General features: G+C 40.2%; 1 protein-coding gene across 1 annotated transcript in view; it reads right to left on the bottom strand.

Moving 5' to 3' along the window:
* Window positions 1–19,233, bottom strand: part of ATP2B2 (ATPase plasma membrane Ca2+ transporting 2) — a 174,631-nt gene that overhangs the window by 89,701 nt on the left and 65,697 nt on the right. The window contains exons 9-12 of the mRNA XM_044676014.1: window positions 15,970–16,011; window positions 14,391–14,549; window positions 8,194–8,408; window positions 5,107–5,349 (exon numbers count right to left, since the gene is read on the bottom strand). Coding sequence (XP_044531949.1) covers window positions 5,107–5,349; window positions 8,194–8,408; window positions 14,391–14,549; window positions 15,970–16,011 — 659 coding nt within the window. The remainder of the gene's footprint in view (window positions 1–5,106; window positions 5,350–8,193; window positions 8,409–14,390; window positions 14,550–15,969; window positions 16,012–19,233) is intronic.

The raw sequence follows: 19,233 nt of genomic DNA, 5'->3' as shown, positions 1-19,233 counted from the left end.
GGGTGGAATTCCAATACAGAATAATATCTCTAGAGTTAGAAAATAGCTGAGGTCATCTAAGATCCAGCCTCTCATTTTTACAGATGACAAAACTGAGGCCCAGGGAGGTTAGGTAACTTGTCAGGATTTGAACCCAAATTCTCTGACTCCTTATTCAAAAGGTTTCCTAATGTGTAGCAGAACAACTTCTACTTAGAAGGGACACACTGGTTATCCTCTAGGAGGGGACAAAATAAGCCATACCCATCCTTGAAAAAGGATGCTTAGGATAGCATAGTAATTCATATAGGATACTAGGTGAGTCTAAAGTCTCATAATACACTCACTTCTCTCCCACTTCCTGTCCCATTTTTTTTAATACTGGGCCTTCCTAGATGGTCAGACTGGAGGGGACCACACACAGACATGGTCTCACTCTGATCAGCAGGAGAAATTTGACCAGGTCTGTTTACTACAAGGCCTGGTTTACCCTGCCTCAGGTAATTTGGAGCCCTCCTCTTACTGCCAGAAGCTCCTCATAGTAGTCACAGACATATTGCAGACACCTGATCAGAACTCCTGAGCTCAAGAGATCCAGCTCCCCATCAGTAGGGATTACCGCTGTACAACATCATGCCTGGTTCAAGTACTAACTTAAAAAAAATCCTGATAACTCTTAGCTCAAATCATAGGTCACACAGGCAATAAGTCTGAAATTTGAACTCAGTGCCACTGCCTTTTTTCACTACATCACACTTACTTAAGATTTTGTTATAGAGCCCAATGCACTTAAATAGGTCATTTTGTGCCTTATTCTGTAGCTATGACTCTCTGAAGGGAATTCATAAATCATCTTTCTGAATAATAATGATGATGATGATAACCATAATAATAGCAGCTACATAAATATTAATATATATCCATATAAGGACAAAAACAGTTGATATTTTATAGATAACCAGGTATATAATTATATATGTATACTTATATACATATATAAAATTGTATAAATAGCAGTTAATCTATATTGTCCTTTATGGTTTCCAAATCTCATTAAATTCTCATAACAGACAATCTAGGTAGGTGCTAATAACTCCATTTTAGAGATGAAGAAACTGAGTCCAAAAAAGATTGAAAGCTATTTGCCCAAAGACACATAACTTGTAAGTATCTGAGACAGGATTTAAATTCAGGTCTTCCTGACTCCAAGTCAATTCCATCCTGGACCTTCTCTTCTTTTTCAGCTCCCATCAGTTTAACTTAAACTTTTTGTAGATGGTGCTCAAACCTACCTATGCAGCCCTCATTTCTCTCCTGAGATCCATTTCTGCCTCGCTAAATGTCTTCTGGACATCTCCATCTAAATGTCATATAGGTATCTCAAACTTTCTATGTCCAAAATTAAATACGTTATCTTTCCTTTTCCTCTGGGGTTTGTTGCCAGGCAGTTAAGAAAAGAAAGGTCTCAAACATACCAAAATATTTATAGTATCACTGTTCAGGGTGTCACAAAAAGTGGAAACAACATGGGTGCCTCTTATTGGGAAATGATTGGAGACTCTGTGATATATGAATAGAATATAATATAGTTTCATTAAAAGATGACTATAAAGAACACAGAGAAACTTCAAAAGACTCATATGAATTGATGCAGGGTGAATAAAACAAATTAAGGGAACCAGTTTCAAAGTGATCACAATGAAATAAGGAAAACAATAGGACATCAGGACTCAGTTCAGTGGAAAACCAGTCTTGATTTCAGAGTGCTAATAATGAAACCCATTAGTATTTTCTAAACAGAGAGACAAGGAAGTGACCACGCATGAATTCCAAATGCCAAATATATTGTTAGGCATGGCTAAGGGGATGAACTTCTCTGATTAACTATTAACTTTGTTAAAAAGGGACAGTTCTGTTGAGAAGCAAATGGATTATTAGGAAGTGATAGGAATGTAAAAATTTAAATTATCAATAAAACATTGAAGAAGACAGCATAGTACAGTGGAAAGAGTACCCCTGGAGCCAGAGGATCTGGGTTTGAATCCATCTTTTGTCACTTACTGCTTATGTTACCTTGGGTAAATTCACTAACCTTTTCATTAGGTCTTATTCTTCTCATCTGTAAAATGAGGGGTTTGGACTGGATTGTCTCCAAAATCCCTTTAAGATCTATATTTACAATCCTACTATTATTAAATGAAAAACAGACAAATGAGAGTATAAAAATCTAGTCCTGATTCTGAAAGTTCCTTCTGGGAGTACCAGTCCAGGGATTGTCTTTTTTTGGCCCACTTCAACATTGCTGTCAAGAAAATTCAGTTTAGATCGACCATTTCAGTAACTGAATGGGAACAAAACACTATGGCCAGATGACTGACCTTTCCTTCAGACAACCTTGTCCCTCTTAGCAACAAGTCAGAGTGCTGTCTGTACAGATGACATCAGAAGAGGAGAAGTGAGGCAGATACCTGTATCATGAAGTACAGGGGGAAAAGCTCTATCCCTGAAATTGTGAGACAACGAAATCAAGCTATAATAACAAAAATTCCACCACCACATTGGTGCAGGGACTTCTTTCCTCCAGTGGTGTAGTTCTGATCATTTCTAGTTCATCTCACTGTGCCATAAAGGGGGAATCTTGCATTTTCAAAGGTTATAAAAGCACCTACATTTGAGCCTACCAAGCAAGAAAGGCTCTATGTAAGGGTCGGCCAAAGGCAACCATCTTTGATGTTTGAGGACAGGTCTAGTGAAGTTTAGAACTTAACTAGTGGGGCTGACCACAAAGTGATTAAGGTTTTATCTTTTTCCCTTCCTTCCTTCCTTCCTTCCTTCCTTCCTTCCTTCCTTCCTTCCTTCCTTCCTTCCTTTCTTTCCCCCTTCCTTTCTTTCCCCCTTCCTGTCTCTTCTATCTTTCCTCATTTTCTCACTCTCTCATTCTTGCTCTCACTCTATCTCTCTTACAGAAACTTAAACCATCATAGTCTCTTAGAGATGGAAGAGACATAGATGTTCTGGGAGGTTCATTCCTGTCCTGCCATCCTCAGAGTTTATAAGTCTAAGAAACCTTATTAACTATGGAATTCAACCTTTTCATTTTACAGATGAAAGAATGGAGATCCCAAGAAGAAAACTGACTACCCCAGGATCACATAATTGATTAGTTACTGGCAGAACCAAGACTCACATTCAGATTTCTTGATTCCTTGTTCAGTATTCTTTTAATTACACATTAGTATGCTAGGTAGCATAGTACATAGAGAGCTAGACTTGAACTCCAATCCTGTCTTAGACATTTATTATTATATGAACCTGGACAAGTCACTTAGCCTCTCTCAGTCTCAGTTTCCTCCTCTGTAAATTGGAAATAATAATAACACCTACCTTGTAGGTTGAAAGGAGGATCAAAATGAAATAACATGTAAGTGCTTTTCAAACCTCAAAGAATTATGTAAATGCTATTATTCATATCATTATTACTATTATCAGGCATTAAAATCCCTTTTTTAACCAATCAGTCCAATTCTCTATGCCATTTTGCATGTTGAATGCAATATTAATCATTCAAGATCTTGCAAAGAGATTCTCATTTTGCTCTTAATTTGCTAATAATGTTTCAAAGATAGCAAGCACTCTGATCATCTAGATCAGAGATATCAAACTTGCAGCCCTCAGATGGCAGGACAGCCAGCAAAATTCTTATCAGTGCACAGGAACCAGATTAAAATGTTTGAGACATTTTTAACAAAATAAATTAAAAATCCAGTACAAACACAGATACTATTATTTTATGATTTTCTAAGCCAATATGCTTTCCAGCATCCATTTCTATCTGAATTTGACACCAGTGATCTAGATCAATCAGAGAGGTTAAATGTTATGCCTGAAGTAAAAAATGTTATGCCTCAATCTTATAACACCATATCCTGTTTCAGTGGCTCTGGCTTGCATAGACTGATCTGGACTTAGTGACACAAAAGATTTATGCTCTACTGGGACTATTTTAGTAATCTTGACCTAGGACATTAGAGCTAGGAAACACATGGCATACCATCTAGTCCAACATACTTATTGAACAGGTAGGGAAACTGAGGAATAACTAAATGAAGTAAATACATGGCATTACAGCAAGTTAGTCACAAAGATAGGACTTGACTTCATGTTTTCTGACTCCTAGACCATTTTATGCCATCAAATTCAGTAACCCCATTTAGCCATTGGCCTGGGGTTCTCTGCTTATGATATTTTCCTAATTCCAACTCTCCCCAAATAACTCCAAAGCCTTCTCAGAAAACTCCTAGCCCACCATATTCTTAGGATGACACAACAGAAGATACTGACCTGCTTTAAAAGTTAGTAGAAGTCAACATCACTTTTTTTTTTTCAATTCAGATTTTACAAAGGGAACCATTTTGTGTTCCCCTGCATTGCACCTTGGGTCCTTCCCTCATTAGCATTCTGTGCATACCATGCTGACCTACTTTCTGATTTTATTCACATCCCTCAGCCCCAGGGATGCAGGGACACTCTCCTCACAGTGCAGTTACCATTCCTCCCCATATCAATGTCTGAAGAACAGAAGAGAGCATCTCATTCTCAGTGACCCTTCACAATCTCATTGCCTCTGTGCTGACTTTATGTTGCAATATGACTCTGAGAAGTGGCAATACCAAGACTGGTGGAGGGGAGGTCAAAGGGATGGGAGATAGGAGATGTCTGCCCTAGAAACTTGATTTAGAAACCATTGTTTGAGGCATACATGAGGAAAACATCTGGAAGAAATGTGAAAACATTCTATTCTTCATCCATATGTTTTGTCTGTGCAATGTCAAATATCTGGCTGTAGATAAACATCTGAATGGTTGACTATTTACCCCCACCTTTTGAGCCTCCATGTTAGCCATCACAGGGACGGATCTAAGTGTTTCCATTCTGATATGGGAATATAACAAAAAAAGATGAACTTATTATGAAAGGAATTGTTTAATTAGATACTGAAAAGTCTTTTTAGTATCTCTTGGCCAGTGGTAAGATGTTTTAAGATGAAACATGTTTTGAAGTGTGCCCCATGATTCTAGTGCACTGGGTCTCTCTGACTGCTGCCATGGGTAGTCATCAGCCACTTACCAGAATCTTTGTGGTGTAAGCACTGTTGATGGCGATGGCATTCACCAGCAGCTCCAGAGTTTGGGAGTTGATGGCACTGGCCTCTGGAATCTCCTTGTAGTGGACATCCCCAATGTATGCCTGCACCACAGTCATGCGGTTGGTGGTCAGCGTCCCCGTCTTGTCAGAGCAGATAGCTGTGGCATTGCCCATTGTCTCACAGGCGTCCAAGTGGCGTACAAGATTGTTGTCCTTCATCATTTTCTGATGGAGAGGAAGAGAAAGAAAAACATGGCCTGCTCACAACTGGCTTCAGCTGAGTGGCAGAAGCCTTAGTGTAGGAAAAAAGCCCATTATGACAATGTGAAGGGAAGGGGTCCAGATTCTGAGGAGTGTGACCGATCAATCAGGTCATTTGATGATGAGGTGATCTGTTTCCTCTCAATGTGTTAGGTCTTGTGGAGAAGCACACATTATCAGCTTTGAACATTGATTGGTTGGTTGGTTTGCCAGCTTAACAACTTCTTAAATTCTTTCTCTCTTCCTAACCATTATTCTTCCATCCCTATTTTCTAAAAAACTTTGGGACCTTCAAGATAGGAAGTAAGTAAAACTTTTAATTTTTTTAAACCCTTCCCTTCTGTCTTGGAGTCAATTCTGTGTATTGGCTCTAAGGCAGAAGAGTGGTAAGGGTAGGCAATGGGGGTGAAGTGACTTGCCCAGGGTCACACAGCTGGGAAGTGTCTGAGGTCAGATTTGAACCTAGGACCTCCCGTCTCTAGGCCTGGCTCTCAATCCACTGAGCCACCTAGCTGCCCCTATAAGTAAAACTTTTAAAATTCGATTATTTATTATGGGAATATTAGAAATATGTAACAGGATCTGGACAAGTAGACACATAATAATTTGTAAGGAGTGAGATATCAGTCTATACTTTAGAGCTGATGGCCCTTTTCATCTCTTTCTAAATGGCATCTTTTTAAATAATTATTTTGAAAGGAGAGAAATTAGATTCATTAGCATTTGTATAACATATATTATGCTGTTTAATATTTTATAATTTTCTTTCCTTTTTTAGCATGGGAAAACCATATTTGTAGGATCATATCCTTTTTCTCATTATCTGTCTTTGATGAAAGCTTGTCTTCTGGGTTCATATAGCCATTTACAGACAACTCTACCTACTTGGTGGCAGATATTAGAATTCCAGAGACAGTGCAAATGAGGAAATAATTAACCTCTAGAGGGCTGCCTATTCAAATCTATTAAATGAAAACAAATATTATGCTGTCCAACAGTGAAGAATCTACCTCGGCAAAGTGTCTGACCTCCCAGGGGATTGGGCAGGAGAGCTCTCCGTGGTATGAACTGTAGCACCAGCAGGCATGGTCTGGGTGGGAAGCAAACTCTCAGCTTGGGAGACTAGTCAAGGAAAAAATGTGAGTTGATTGGCCAAAAGAGGACAGTCTTCATAGTAGCTTGCATGAGATACCAAGCCAGGGAGGATCTGAGGTAGGAGGCACATGTGGGGTCCGGAAGAACACATTGGCAATGTTAAAGAGGCAGGACCCCAAAGGGAACAGACAGGAAAATGTGATCCAAGGCCAGGCAAACATTCAGAAAACAGACAGGCCAACTTAAATGCACAGAATCCATATCCAAGGTCAATTAATTAACACACTGAACGTAGGTACCAGTATATTCGTCAGCTCTCGTATGTCATGCCTATCCTGCCTTCTTGTGGCTTTGAAGGGGCTGCAGCTAGGGAAAGTTCCTAGACCACATTAGTGTTTCCCAGAATTAAAAGGGTTTTGACTAAATACCTGCAAATAGGTAGAAGTTTGGAACAGAAAAGGTACCCTTCAGTACCTGGAAACATTTAAACTTGAGACTGGAAAAACAGCCCCAAGTGGCAAGCCAACTGTTTCATGTTTGCTAAGTAGAGAGATGGGTCCACTAGGGTGATAACTTGCTGCTTTGGAGGGAAGCTAAAAATTCAAAAAGAATTCTTCCCAGAAATCTGACTACTAGGGTGTTGTGTACTATATCTACTATTGGAGTTTGGAGTTTTTAGGGGGTGGAGTTTCTCTTTATATTATGTACCCTAAAAATGGTAGTGATAAGGTGTGTATAGCTTACAGTGAGGCAGCTCTTTTTGGCAACTTTTAAGAGATCTGTTTTCCATATGTAATTACAGCTGGGCACCCAAACCCAAGTCCTAACTTAGAAACTGGCTCTTGCCACATACTTGGATGGCAATTGAACATTCCTATCTATTAAATGGGGACATGACTCCTTGCTTTTCCAGGAATATTTCTCTACCTGCACAGGTGAAATCTGGGCTAATATGAAGATAAATGTGGGGATAAGGATTAGAGAAGAGATGACAACTTGGGGTTGAAATTGGACCAAAAAACTGGAATTGAAATTCCTATGTCAATGGCCATGAAAATTTCCATGCCCACTCAGACAAATGTTGGTCCACAGAGTCTATTCTTTGGCTAATCTGAGTCACCAGGTATTTGTGAAATAGGAGGACATGATGATATTCTTTGGTTGGAGGAAAAATGCAAAGGCTTATTTCTCCAGACATCTTACTTTCCTTTAGGAAAACATTCATGTATGGCCCCTTCTTGAATCTTAATTTGGAGGAGGCTCCTTCAATATTGATATCATAATTCTCTCTTATGGTTCTTGGTCCCCTAACTTAAATTCTTGCTCTAAGAAGAACAATTTTATTTGATTTGTCTTAAACTTACCTTTTCCAAGCTTCAAAGGGACCCTTGGGTTCCAGTATTATACTAGGATGAGCTGAATAATTCTGTGGAGCAAGAGTTGAGGCAGGGGCTACAGATATGATGCTCAGAGCTCCTTTCTAAGGCAGCTGGAGAGGCTCTATGGGAAGGGGTTGGAGCTTCACATGCCCTTTCCCTGAATGACAGCAGTCATCAGCACATTCTTCTTAGCTGCTGCTGTGACCCCAGGTTCTTTCCAAGCCCCAAGACAACTGTCCCCATTGCCCACCATCTGAGAATGAGAAACACAGTGTGCTACAGGGAGCTGCATCACCTGATTGGCTCATCTCCATTTCTTCTCCCTGCTTCTTACCTTCACAGAGTAAGCCAAAGAGATAGTGACAGCAAGGGGGAGCCCTTCAGGCACAGCAACCACCAGCACAGTCACCCCGATAATGAAGAACTTGACAAAGTATTGCACATAGACTGGAGTACACTCGGGCAGCCAAGGCTTCTTGTTCACCACGAAGGTGTCCACAGTGAAGTAGAGCACCAGGATGATCACAGTAATGGCAGACATCACAAGGCCTGGAACACAGGAGAAGACCAACTCAAGGAGATACTAGGGTCCATCCCAGGGATGAATCCCAAAATCTCAGCTCTCAAAATGCATTCAGATGCTACTGAGGTCAATTCATATCCAAGAGGAATCCCCACTACAATATCCCTGGCAAGTGGTCACAGAACTTTCAACTGGAAATCTTCAGTGATGGGGAAACCATGACATCCAAAGACAGTTCATTTCCCTTTTATATATGTCCATATAGGTGGCAGCAAGGTGGCACAGTGGATTGAGAGCCATATCTAGAGATGGGAGGTCCTGGCTTCAAATCTAGCCTCAGATACTTGCTAGCTATGTGATGTTGGGCAGATTTGAAGTCCTCTCTAGCCCCGGCTCTCGATTCAAATAAGTCAACTCACTGCCCTCATTGTGCTTATTTCTTGATGAATTATTTGAAAGAATCAAGTCCTTTCCTCAGACAATGCCCAGCTGAGAGATTTTACATAAACACAGCAAGCACCTTGATGATATGGCTTTTTGTCACTGCCCACCTAGCACAAGTGGCATTCTCTCAGTGTTTGAACTAAGCTTCCTCCACTGAGATTCATGGAATGATAGACCCTTAGAGTCAATAGAGAACTCAGAAATTGTCCACTCTAACCTTCTATAGAGACTCAGAGACTGGAAACAATTTATCCAAGGTCACACAGCCAGTCAATGGCTAAACTGGGATGAGAATTCAATTTTCAGCTTCAGTCCCAACTCTGTCACCAACTGATTCACATTCATCTTGGTCCCTCTGCTCTCCTAGCTCCTCTGGAGTCTGAAGCAAGGTCAATTTTCCTGTGTGATTTATGAACTGGCTTTGAGGCAGCTCTCAGAAAGGAGCTCCAGAAACCGTTTTTACAATAGCCATGTTACTGGGATGGAAGTCAATACACACCTAGCCTGATCAGATATGTCACTCACTCGTAAGGTGACATTCATTTGCAGCCAGCAGCTCTGATGTGGTTTTTAAATCATCTAGCTCATTATTTCCTGTTCATTCACAATTTCTGCTAAATGTGTCCTTCCATGACTTCTAAGCATGTCCCTCCTGTCTCCCTCTTTGAATGAGTCAGTTTCTTCTACAGCCTGCTTGCAAGGTTTCAGATAAGGCTCTATCCAGTTCTTGGCATTATTCATTTCATAAACAGGGTATTTTGGACCATGTTCTTGTTGCATGTCAATGCAAAAGACATTTATTAAGTACTGACTTTGTGCTGAGCTCTACTCAGTAGAGGGGGGCGATACTTGAAGGGATGGGTCACATCTCTCAATAAATGGGATAAAGTTTGTTCTGTGTTGCTTCCTAGAGGATAATGAGGACCAGTGAGAGGAAGTTATAATATGTTGGATTCTGGCTGCCCAGAAGAAAGACATTTCTTATGTTCAGAAATGTCCAACCCAAGTCACTTGATCCCTATTGCCTAGCCCTTACCGCTCTTCTGCTTGGAACTAATACACAGTATTGATTCTAAGTCTAAGTCAGAAGGTGAGGGTTTAAAAATGTCCAATATGCAGTATCATGAAGGAGTTAATTCATTAGTTAATAATGAATATTTACTAAGTGCTTACTATGAGTGCCAAAGTGCAGTGTAGTCAACAGAGACCTGGAAGATCTTGGTTCAAGTCCTGCCTCTAACAAATATGAACTGAGTGACCTTGGGCAAGTCCTGTCACCATTTCATGCTTCCAGGAGACTCTTTCAGACTTTAAGTTATTGAATACATGCTGATTTGCACTGGTAGAGAGAAAGGTTTTCTCACTAGACGGTTTCTATTCCAACGAAATTACATTTCTGCTCAAAAAACCAAGCAGGGCACTGTGTACACTTCTCACTGGTGTTTCAGAAGGGTCTGAGGAATGTTACCTCCTAGAATGTGAGAGGGTGAGGATCAGAGTACATAAACTGGCAAATATGGGAGTGACAAACCCAATGGTTTTATCCAGAAGAGATAGAAAACTGAAGTTCAGAGAAAGGAAACAATTTGATCACGGTTACATAGAGAGTGAACACCAGAGCCAGGCTAAGAATCACATTTTCTTACTTCAAGTTCAGTGCTCTCTATCCTATTATTTCTGGAATCCTGAAAATTCCAGGAGAGGTAGGTTGATTAGATATCTTATAAGTTTCCTTCTCCTCCTAAGTTTATGTCTCTCTATTCTGTACATGATATTTGTCAATAATAATAATGTTAGTCATTTTCAGATGTGTCTGACTCTTTGTATACCAATTTGGGGTTTTCTTGGCAAAGATACTGGAGTGGTTTGCCATTTCCCCTTCCAGTTCATTTTACAGATGAGGAAACTGAGGCAAATAAGGTTAAGTGACTTGCCCAAGTTCACATAACTACTAAGTGGCTGAGAATAGATTTGAACTGAGAAAAATGAATCTTCCAGACTCCAGGATTGGCACTATCTACTCTACAACCTAGCTGAATAAAAGTAATAGTAACAATAAACATATATCTAGAGCTTTAGAGTTTGTGAAGTGCTTTAATATACTTGGCAAAGGATTGCAGGAGAGACCAAGAGCTATAAGTCAGTCTTCCTAGGAATGTACAAGCTGGATGGGAACATAAAAAAATGACAAAGTGACAATGTTATAAGCAGGCAAGCTTTTAGGCAGTTAGAAGAAGGAATCATTAAAGGCTATTATGGTCAAGGAATGATTCTTGGAGGAGGGAGTAGATTGGAGTTAGATAAAGAGAGAAGATGGCATTTTGAATAGATATAGAGGCAGAAATTTCCAAGGGCCTATATGGGAAAAAGTTGGGGCAACTCTGGCTAGTACAGAGATACATAGGAGGAAAGAATAATTGTTTTAAACTTAAGAGATATAGGATGACAAGTTAGCTGGAATACTTCCTAGTTATGTGGTCCTGGGCAAATCATGTAAGCTCACTGAGTCTCAAATTCCTTGTGTATAAAATGGGAATATATGATGCTAGCAATCTCTTTCTATTAGTTTTTTTTAAACACTTACCTTCTGTCTTGGAGTCAATACTGTGTATTGGCTCCAAGGCAGAAGAGTGGTAAGGGCTAGGCAATGGGGGTCAAGTTACTTTCCCAGGGTCACACAGCTGGGAAGTGTCTGAGGCCAGATTTGAACCCAGGACCTCCGGTCTCTAGGCCTGGCTCTCAATCCACTGCTCCCTCTATTAGTTTTAAGAGAAGTGCCCAGTAAATTTTCTTAAAAGGCTAAGGAAATTGTGCTGGAATGAGAGGCTGAAGTAAGGGAGGGTTCTGAAGACTAAGTGTTTGCCCTTACTATGTTCACCATCAGAGAGAAAAAGCCTGATGCATTTGCAATCATACATGGCTGCTGAGCAGACAGCGCTTGACAAGTAAGTCCTGGACCACCAAGCAATAGCAATGCATCCCAGGTGCCAGGAAGGTCCTGTGCCTGGCTTCTGTACCCAGCTGCAGGGTCCCCCGCTGCTCTGCCTTAAAAGTCATGTGTTCCAAGTCCTGCCTTACATGCTCAGAGCCTGGAAACTGAGCTCAGGATTGTACAATGCTCCTCATTTAAATATAGTCAGCAAAGCCTATAATTTGCTACTGTTCTCCAAACCATGGCTGCTATAATTAGAGCTGGGGGGACAGCACCTGCCTAAGAGGGGAGAAGCAAAGAGTTTGCACTTAGCTTTCACTACAAGTAATGTCCTCATGGAGCCAGGCAGAACAGGGAAAGCCCACGGAGCTAATCTGATAAGCTGATCTGAGCTGATACAGTACTCTGTTCCTGGGAAACAAAGTTATGTTTCCATAAAAGACCTTCAAGAGACAATGGTCCCCTTACCCTTGCATTCTTGTTACCTAATTCATTAGTGAATCTCAATTCTCCTCATCTATAAAATGGATAGAATGCTATTTTGGGGTGGTGTTATGGTACAATGGAAAAAAATGCTGACAACTAGGATTCAAATCTCAGTTCTGTCCATTTCTACTTATGTGACCTTGAGAAAAAAGTGAGAAATTTGGACTACATGATCTCTAAGGTCCTTTTCCAAGTCTACAGCTATAATTAATGACCTACCTCAAAGAGTTCTTATAAGAGTCATCAAGCTAAGATTAGTATCCCTATTTACCATATATAGAATATGTGGCTTGTTCTTGCTGACTAGATTAAGGTTACTGTCTACCTGCTTGATTTAATGCAGGTCCCTAAATAAAATGGATCAATAAATGTTTGTCGAATGAATGTTGAATAAAACCTTATTAGTGATGGCAGGCACCTGAATCCAGTGGACAGCCAGGAGGACTTTAACAAAATATAGTACCCTTACAATATGGTCTAGAGCAGAATCCCAGTAACATTCTCAAACAGAGCTCTCCAGGGTGCTGATACTAATGTCTAATACTGCAATTGAGTCCCAAACAGGCAAGCTCTCTTCTCCCTTTTATCCCTTTCCCAAGAGTCCCAGACCTTACAATAAGCCAGTTCATTACTGAACAGGATGAACCAAAAGCTTTGATAGCTTAAAACTACATAAGACTTCTGTAACACCCTGTATATAAAAGCAATCCTTCCTTTTTTCATAACATATATGATACATGGTAAACTTATTCTATATTACAAAGTCATCTCCATAATATAATATATATATCTATGGCAGTGGAATGGAGTGAAATAATATTGACTAGATATTGACTCCAAGGGCCTTGGTTTCAATCCCTTCTCTATTGCTTTTTGCATTAGTGTGACCCCAAGAAGCCTTTTTCCCTCTTTGAGTGTAGATGCACTGTCCTGAAATATAAAGATAAGGGGTTGGAATAGACATTTCAAAATTCTTTTTCACTCAAAATTCTAAAACCTATTCCCCTCATTAATGAATACCAGAAAATGGATATTTTCTCTAGTTGTTGAGCAGGTCACATGCCATCTCTAGAAGGAAGCTATCCAACTGAGGGTCATTTACACTGCACATAGGGTTAGACTCATGAAAGTTATTCAGTTCTCTCATTATTAAAAAACACAACAGTGAAACTTGTCCACACAATAGGAAAAATATTTAAGTCTTGAAAAATGAACAAAGGTGGGAGTGAGCAAAAAGCTATCATAGACATTCATTTATATAAAACAAATATTTCTTGGACAACTACTTTATGTAAGAGACACTGTGCAGGGTATCTGGGGTGCCAAAGGAGACTGAACCGAGTGTTCACCTTCATAGTGCTTGCTTCCAACTGAGGGAGATGATGATAAATGGACATATGCACAAACAATCCCATTTTCCCCTTCCTGAGCTGAGAACACCTTTATTGGTTGTGTTTTCTAGTTCACCATTGAGAGTAGGGCTACCAGACCTTTTTGATATTTAATTCCTGAAAACCAGAACTGTGATCTCTGACAAGATAATAATTTATTATAATTATGATAAAATTACATGGTGATGAACTAATTATGATTCAAACAAATTCACAAGTATTTATTAAGCATCTATTGTGTGCAAGGCACTGGACATACAAAGATAAAAATGGATTTTTTTGCCCTCAAGGAGTCCTTGTTCTCCTGGATACCCAATAAGAATTTCTTGCAAGAGAGCATGATCAAGAGAGGTACTTTTCTACCCATTCACTCACATTTTCTACCCTCTTCCCATTTCTTTCCAGGTTTGAATGTGTTTGCCTTTGTTTCCTGAGAGCCTACCTCACTGCCTTACACCCAAAAGGTATTTAATAAAGGCTTGCTAACTGACTATTCATTCCATTCTCCTTGTTATCATAGTCATGTGTAAACTTGTCCCTCCTTCCCCATTAGATTTCAAAATTTATAAGAACAGAGCCTGTTATATCTTGTATTATACTGTGTCCTCAGTGCTGTGCATACAGTAGGCACTTAATTTGAATTGAACTAAACTAAAATGAATTAAACAAAAGTCAACCTTTTTTTTGGTAACATTGCAGCATGTGGCTCTCTTCTCATCTCATCCCTTCTTTGCCTTCTCAGATGGAACACTCACCTGCCTTGCCTATTTGCACAGCCAGCTTGGTGAGTTTCCCCTGCAAGACCGACTTCTCTTTCTTGTGCATGTTGGCCTTCTTCTTGTCATCCCCATCTCCCCCTTCGGCACTCTTCAGAGGCTGCATCTCCATGGCCGCTGCCCCGTCCTGCTGCTTGGCTACCAATACAGAACACACACAATCACCTTGAAGTTCAAGGCCCCATTCTATTGCATAGCTGTGATGTCAAAATAACTGTACCCTCCCTAAAAGGAATGGACCTTAGGTTGCAAGGAGGGACCAGGGCAAGGAGGCAAGATAAGGAGTCCCCCAGGGGAAAACACTATAGATCCAATAGTTGGGCTAGAAGACTGTGGTCTTCAGGCAGAGGAGGGTAAGGCCTTCTCAAAGAAACTGTGATTGACTCTCCAGACAGAGTAACAATGCCATGATGTTTGGCTAATAATGTTTTAGGGAACCTAGAAGGAATTAGAAGTACAGATGTGTTTTTCTAGCCGTAATAATTAATACGCCTTGCCCCTTTCCACCCCTAACCTGCTCAGAAACTCCATCAAAAGTCTATGGCCATTGGGTCCATCCTACATAATTGGAACTTTATCTCAGCCATGTAACTCAGGAGATATGAGTTCATTAATAAAGACAAGATAATTTGTCCATAAAGTATTCAAGCCCACAATCTTCTAAAGTTCAAGGGCTCTAGCACAGTTTCATAGGGAGATATTTGGGAAATGTCTTGTGACCCAAAGGAGACAGCAGTTCTAAAGCTCATATCTACTTTCTTAGCTTAAGGAACTTGGGAAGTGGCAAGGACATAAGTATCTACCCCAATAATTTTAACAATCCTCTTCCACTCTCAAATGGATGCATCATTGGCCTAGGGACATAACACAATTGACTCGTATTCAAAATGGCTTGTTTTATGAATCAGACATCAAGAATCATGTCCCTAAATCCCATCCAGAACAAAATCCCATGCTTCTCTCATTCAGAAATGAGAATAGAGACTTAGTTGAGCTGTGCCTCAAAAACAGTGCTATAGCCTAGGCTGAGCAATCATATCTGCTATTAGGACATCAGGTGATGGCCACCAGGGATGAGAAAAAGCAAGGGAAATTATTCCCTTAGTTACAATTTCAGGTCTCCTATAATCCTGTTTGTTCAGCCCCTAAAGTCAAATTCAACCATATTCTCAACCATGAAGACCTGGTTGATGCTCAAACACTATGTCTATCCCTAGACCACATGGGGCCTTAAACATCTTTCATTCAGAGAAGCTTACAGAATATCAATCAGAGCCCCTAGTCAAACTAAATAAGGAACTGAGACTGGGGGGGAATATGATGCCTGGATTTCTATGTGGCTCAGCTTTGAATTGTCAATAACTGTCCAAGTCAAATCTGGATACCAGCTATACCCAATGAAAACGCTCCATGTTCTCGGACAGGTATGCATGTGTATGTAGTTTGGTCTTCACAATGAAGCCAATCTCTTTCCATTCTGTTTTGAAGTTCACATTTTCAGAAATGGGACTGGGGCCACACATCACATACCACAACCTGGTTAAAATGGAAGGGTTACCTTTGCTCTGGCTGGTGTCCATATTGCCATCCTGCATTTTACCTACATGATAAAGAATTTTAACAAACAACAAAGAACAGACAATATACGGTCATCACACAGACAGAACACTGTGATGGACATTTAAATCAAAGACGGGGTAATGAACTGGATTTAGGGATATCTCTGTCTGTGACTTGTAAGAGTAAATATCTAGCTAAGTCCCATACAGAACAAAAAGGAGACCACTGAATACCCCTATGGAATTTTCCAACATCTGCCCTGTCTTTGGGAGATGATGACTATAGTCCAGGGAATAAGACCCTCAACTGAAGCTGAAGGTCATTTCCTCATTCCTAATATGAAGTACAGAAACCTTTAAATATATCCATGGTAATGAGAAAGTCTTACCAAGTTTATTTACTTGAGATTAGGATGCCATCAACCTCCAAAAGGACTTGAGGAGGCTTACAGATGAAAACACAGAGCAAGATAAGACAAAGAGAAAACAGAAGACAGCCCATATGAAGAAAGAAAAAGGAGCAGATACTCTCAGGCATTTGAATTCAGGAGAATATAACACTTGGACAATAAAGATAGCTCTAATTTTCCAGGCAAATAAGGTAAAAATAGAAACAGATTATGGAGTTTTCATCTTTCTGAGAAAAGAAAGGCAGGCACATTTCATTTTCAAAGGTTTTTGTTATTGTAGTTGTTGATTTATTTTGATGGGTTGTTTTTTTTTTTGCTCCTGAACTGAGACAAGTTTTGCTTTGGAGAAACATCATTCATAGCAGATTCAGAGCATGGTACTTTGTCCAGCTTCCTACTAAATGATTGGTTAGGTTTTTTCCCTCCTTCCTAGTCCCCTTAGCCCCCTTTCTACTGATACTCACAAGCAAGGAAACAACTGGAGAATAAGAAACAGAAAAGAGAACTAAAATATATATGTATACATATATACATGGATGCATATAAATGTGCATAAGTGTAGATATGCAAAGTGCCAGAATAATCCACACACTGGTGAAAGAGCTAAAGGATAATATAGTTGAGAGTTTCCTGTACACATAGTCTCCATCTGCCACTGCAGCAAGGCATGACTTTGCTGATAAATAGCTATGATGATGATGCTTTGTGGGTTTACCTTGTCACCAAGTGGACACCTGTCCAAAAAATGTCAGCACTAAAGAGACCATGAGCAATTGCTGCCTGGATTGCTTCTACTTTTTAATCCATCAAGCTTGGTGTGCCAGAGCAGGAGGAGGGGGAATCATGGCTGGCTCATTTGTCACAACAGGTTCCTACTATTCTCTAAGACTATAAAGTGTAAAGTGCTTGTCACATTCTGAATCTTGGAAGAGAGACAACAAAGCGATTGGATGTGTCCCCCAAGGAAGCATGAACTTAGCAGTTCTTACTGGATGTGCACTGACCATCAAAGGAGATGCCACATCAAGTCACCATGATGGGATCAATTTGCCATGAGGACCAGTGCAAGAAGGAAGCTCTGGGGAAAGGAATATGAATAATAGGACCGAAATGTGCAAGTTTCTCACTTAACTAGGCAGTGTTATAATTGGGGGGGGGGGGGAGAGAAGCCTGGGGTCACACAGACAACACACTCAAAGTCAAGTTGTCTATAGACAAACTAAGGCCCCGTGTAAACCCAGCTAAAAAGAATACATCTTCCCCAATTGGCTGATGACCAATATAAGCGAAGGCTCATGAGATACTCTCCTGGTTGTCAATGACATGAGAAGCTTGATGGTAGGGAGAAAACTAAGTTGACAAGCTGGGAAGATCATTCCAATTGAATGTAGTCACAGAAGTGAAAACTAGCATAGTCCTAAGGGGAGGGTTCATGGCTCTAGAGAGGGGGATCAACCTTGGTTGACCAGTTAATGAGCTATAAGAGAAAGAGATTCCTTTTGAACTTCTACTAGTCACCTATACCAGACTATTTTAGTCAGTTACTTGTTAAGACCATAACACCTTGAATTTGAATCAAGTTATGTATCTTCCTAAGAAATTCTCTACAAGTGATTTCCTAGCACAAGAAACACCTTTAGAAACAATCTTGTTCAACTCCCTCATTTGACAGGAGATGCTGAGATCCAGAGATGGAAAGAGACTTGTCCAGAGTGACATAGATATTGAGTTGCAGGGCTAGGATTAGAAAGAATCCTCTAACTCCATATTCATGACTCTTTCTGCTGCAATACAGCTTCCTCTAGTCAAAAAGGGGTGTGCATTTAAAAGTTGAAAGGATAAAAACTGATCTGCCATTGAATTCTGTGACTTTATTTCAATGCTTGTGCTTTGGCATCTGTGACACTTCACAAAAATCTGCCACAAGGGAGAATTCTTAGTCATCTAGGTATTAGGAGGACACTGAGTTTCTGTCTCCATTGGCATTTTGCAAAGACAGGAATAAGAAAAGTGCCTTTCTCGCCACTGTCTGGTGGCCAGCCTCACCCAAATCATACTACAACATGTGCCCAGAAAGGACAGTTGGCTGATAATACCTTATTCATCATCCTCTTAACTTCTCCAGTGAGAACCTGTGACTTTCCTCAAGTCATGGTGGTAGATTAGACCACCTTGAAGTTTCTTTCCAGTTCTATGATACAACACTCCTATACTTACTTCCTCAGGTATAACCTGAGCGTTAATCAATTTCTCAAGTGTTCAAGGGTCCTTTGCAAGGGATCAGTTTCCAAAGAAGTTCAATTTCCCAAAAGACAGTGAGGACTCACTAGAAAGGAGAATGAGAAGACAAGAAAGGAAGTTGTTCCATGATCTCAGAAGACCAGATCACTTCAGAAATGGGAGAGAGTTGGTGTCTGAATGACAAGAAATATGTCATACTAGGCTTCACTTGAGCCACGAGAGTTAGGAGATATTCCTATGTCACTGAGATGAGAAAGGGAGAGAGAACTGGAGATAAGTTCTGAATGCTGTTTTCCTCTCTGTCTTTAAGGGAAGCAGTTCTACAGAGCTAAGCCAAATAAAATATAAGAAATACATGATGAAATGAACACAGTACCATAACAGGATCCAGAAGACATAAATCCTGGGCCTTGCCTCTGATTTTGTAGTGAGATGTTGGATAAGTCAAGAAAACTCTGGGTCACAATTTTATCATCTATGAAATCCAATATAATATTACCTGCCTAACTTCCAAGGAGAGACATAAACATGGCATGGTGAAGAGAGAGCATAGTTAGGAATTACTATGAACAGGGTGTAAGTCCTGCCTATGGTGTGTGTTCCAGGCAGCTC

This window comes from Gracilinanus agilis, chromosome 1 (genome assembly GCF_016433145.1).
Source record: "Gracilinanus agilis isolate LMUSP501 chromosome 1, AgileGrace, whole genome shotgun sequence".
Classification (NCBI taxonomy): domain Eukaryota; kingdom Metazoa; phylum Chordata; class Mammalia; order Didelphimorphia; family Didelphidae; genus Gracilinanus; species Gracilinanus agilis.
This window is presented reverse-complemented; position numbering and strand designations above follow the sequence as displayed.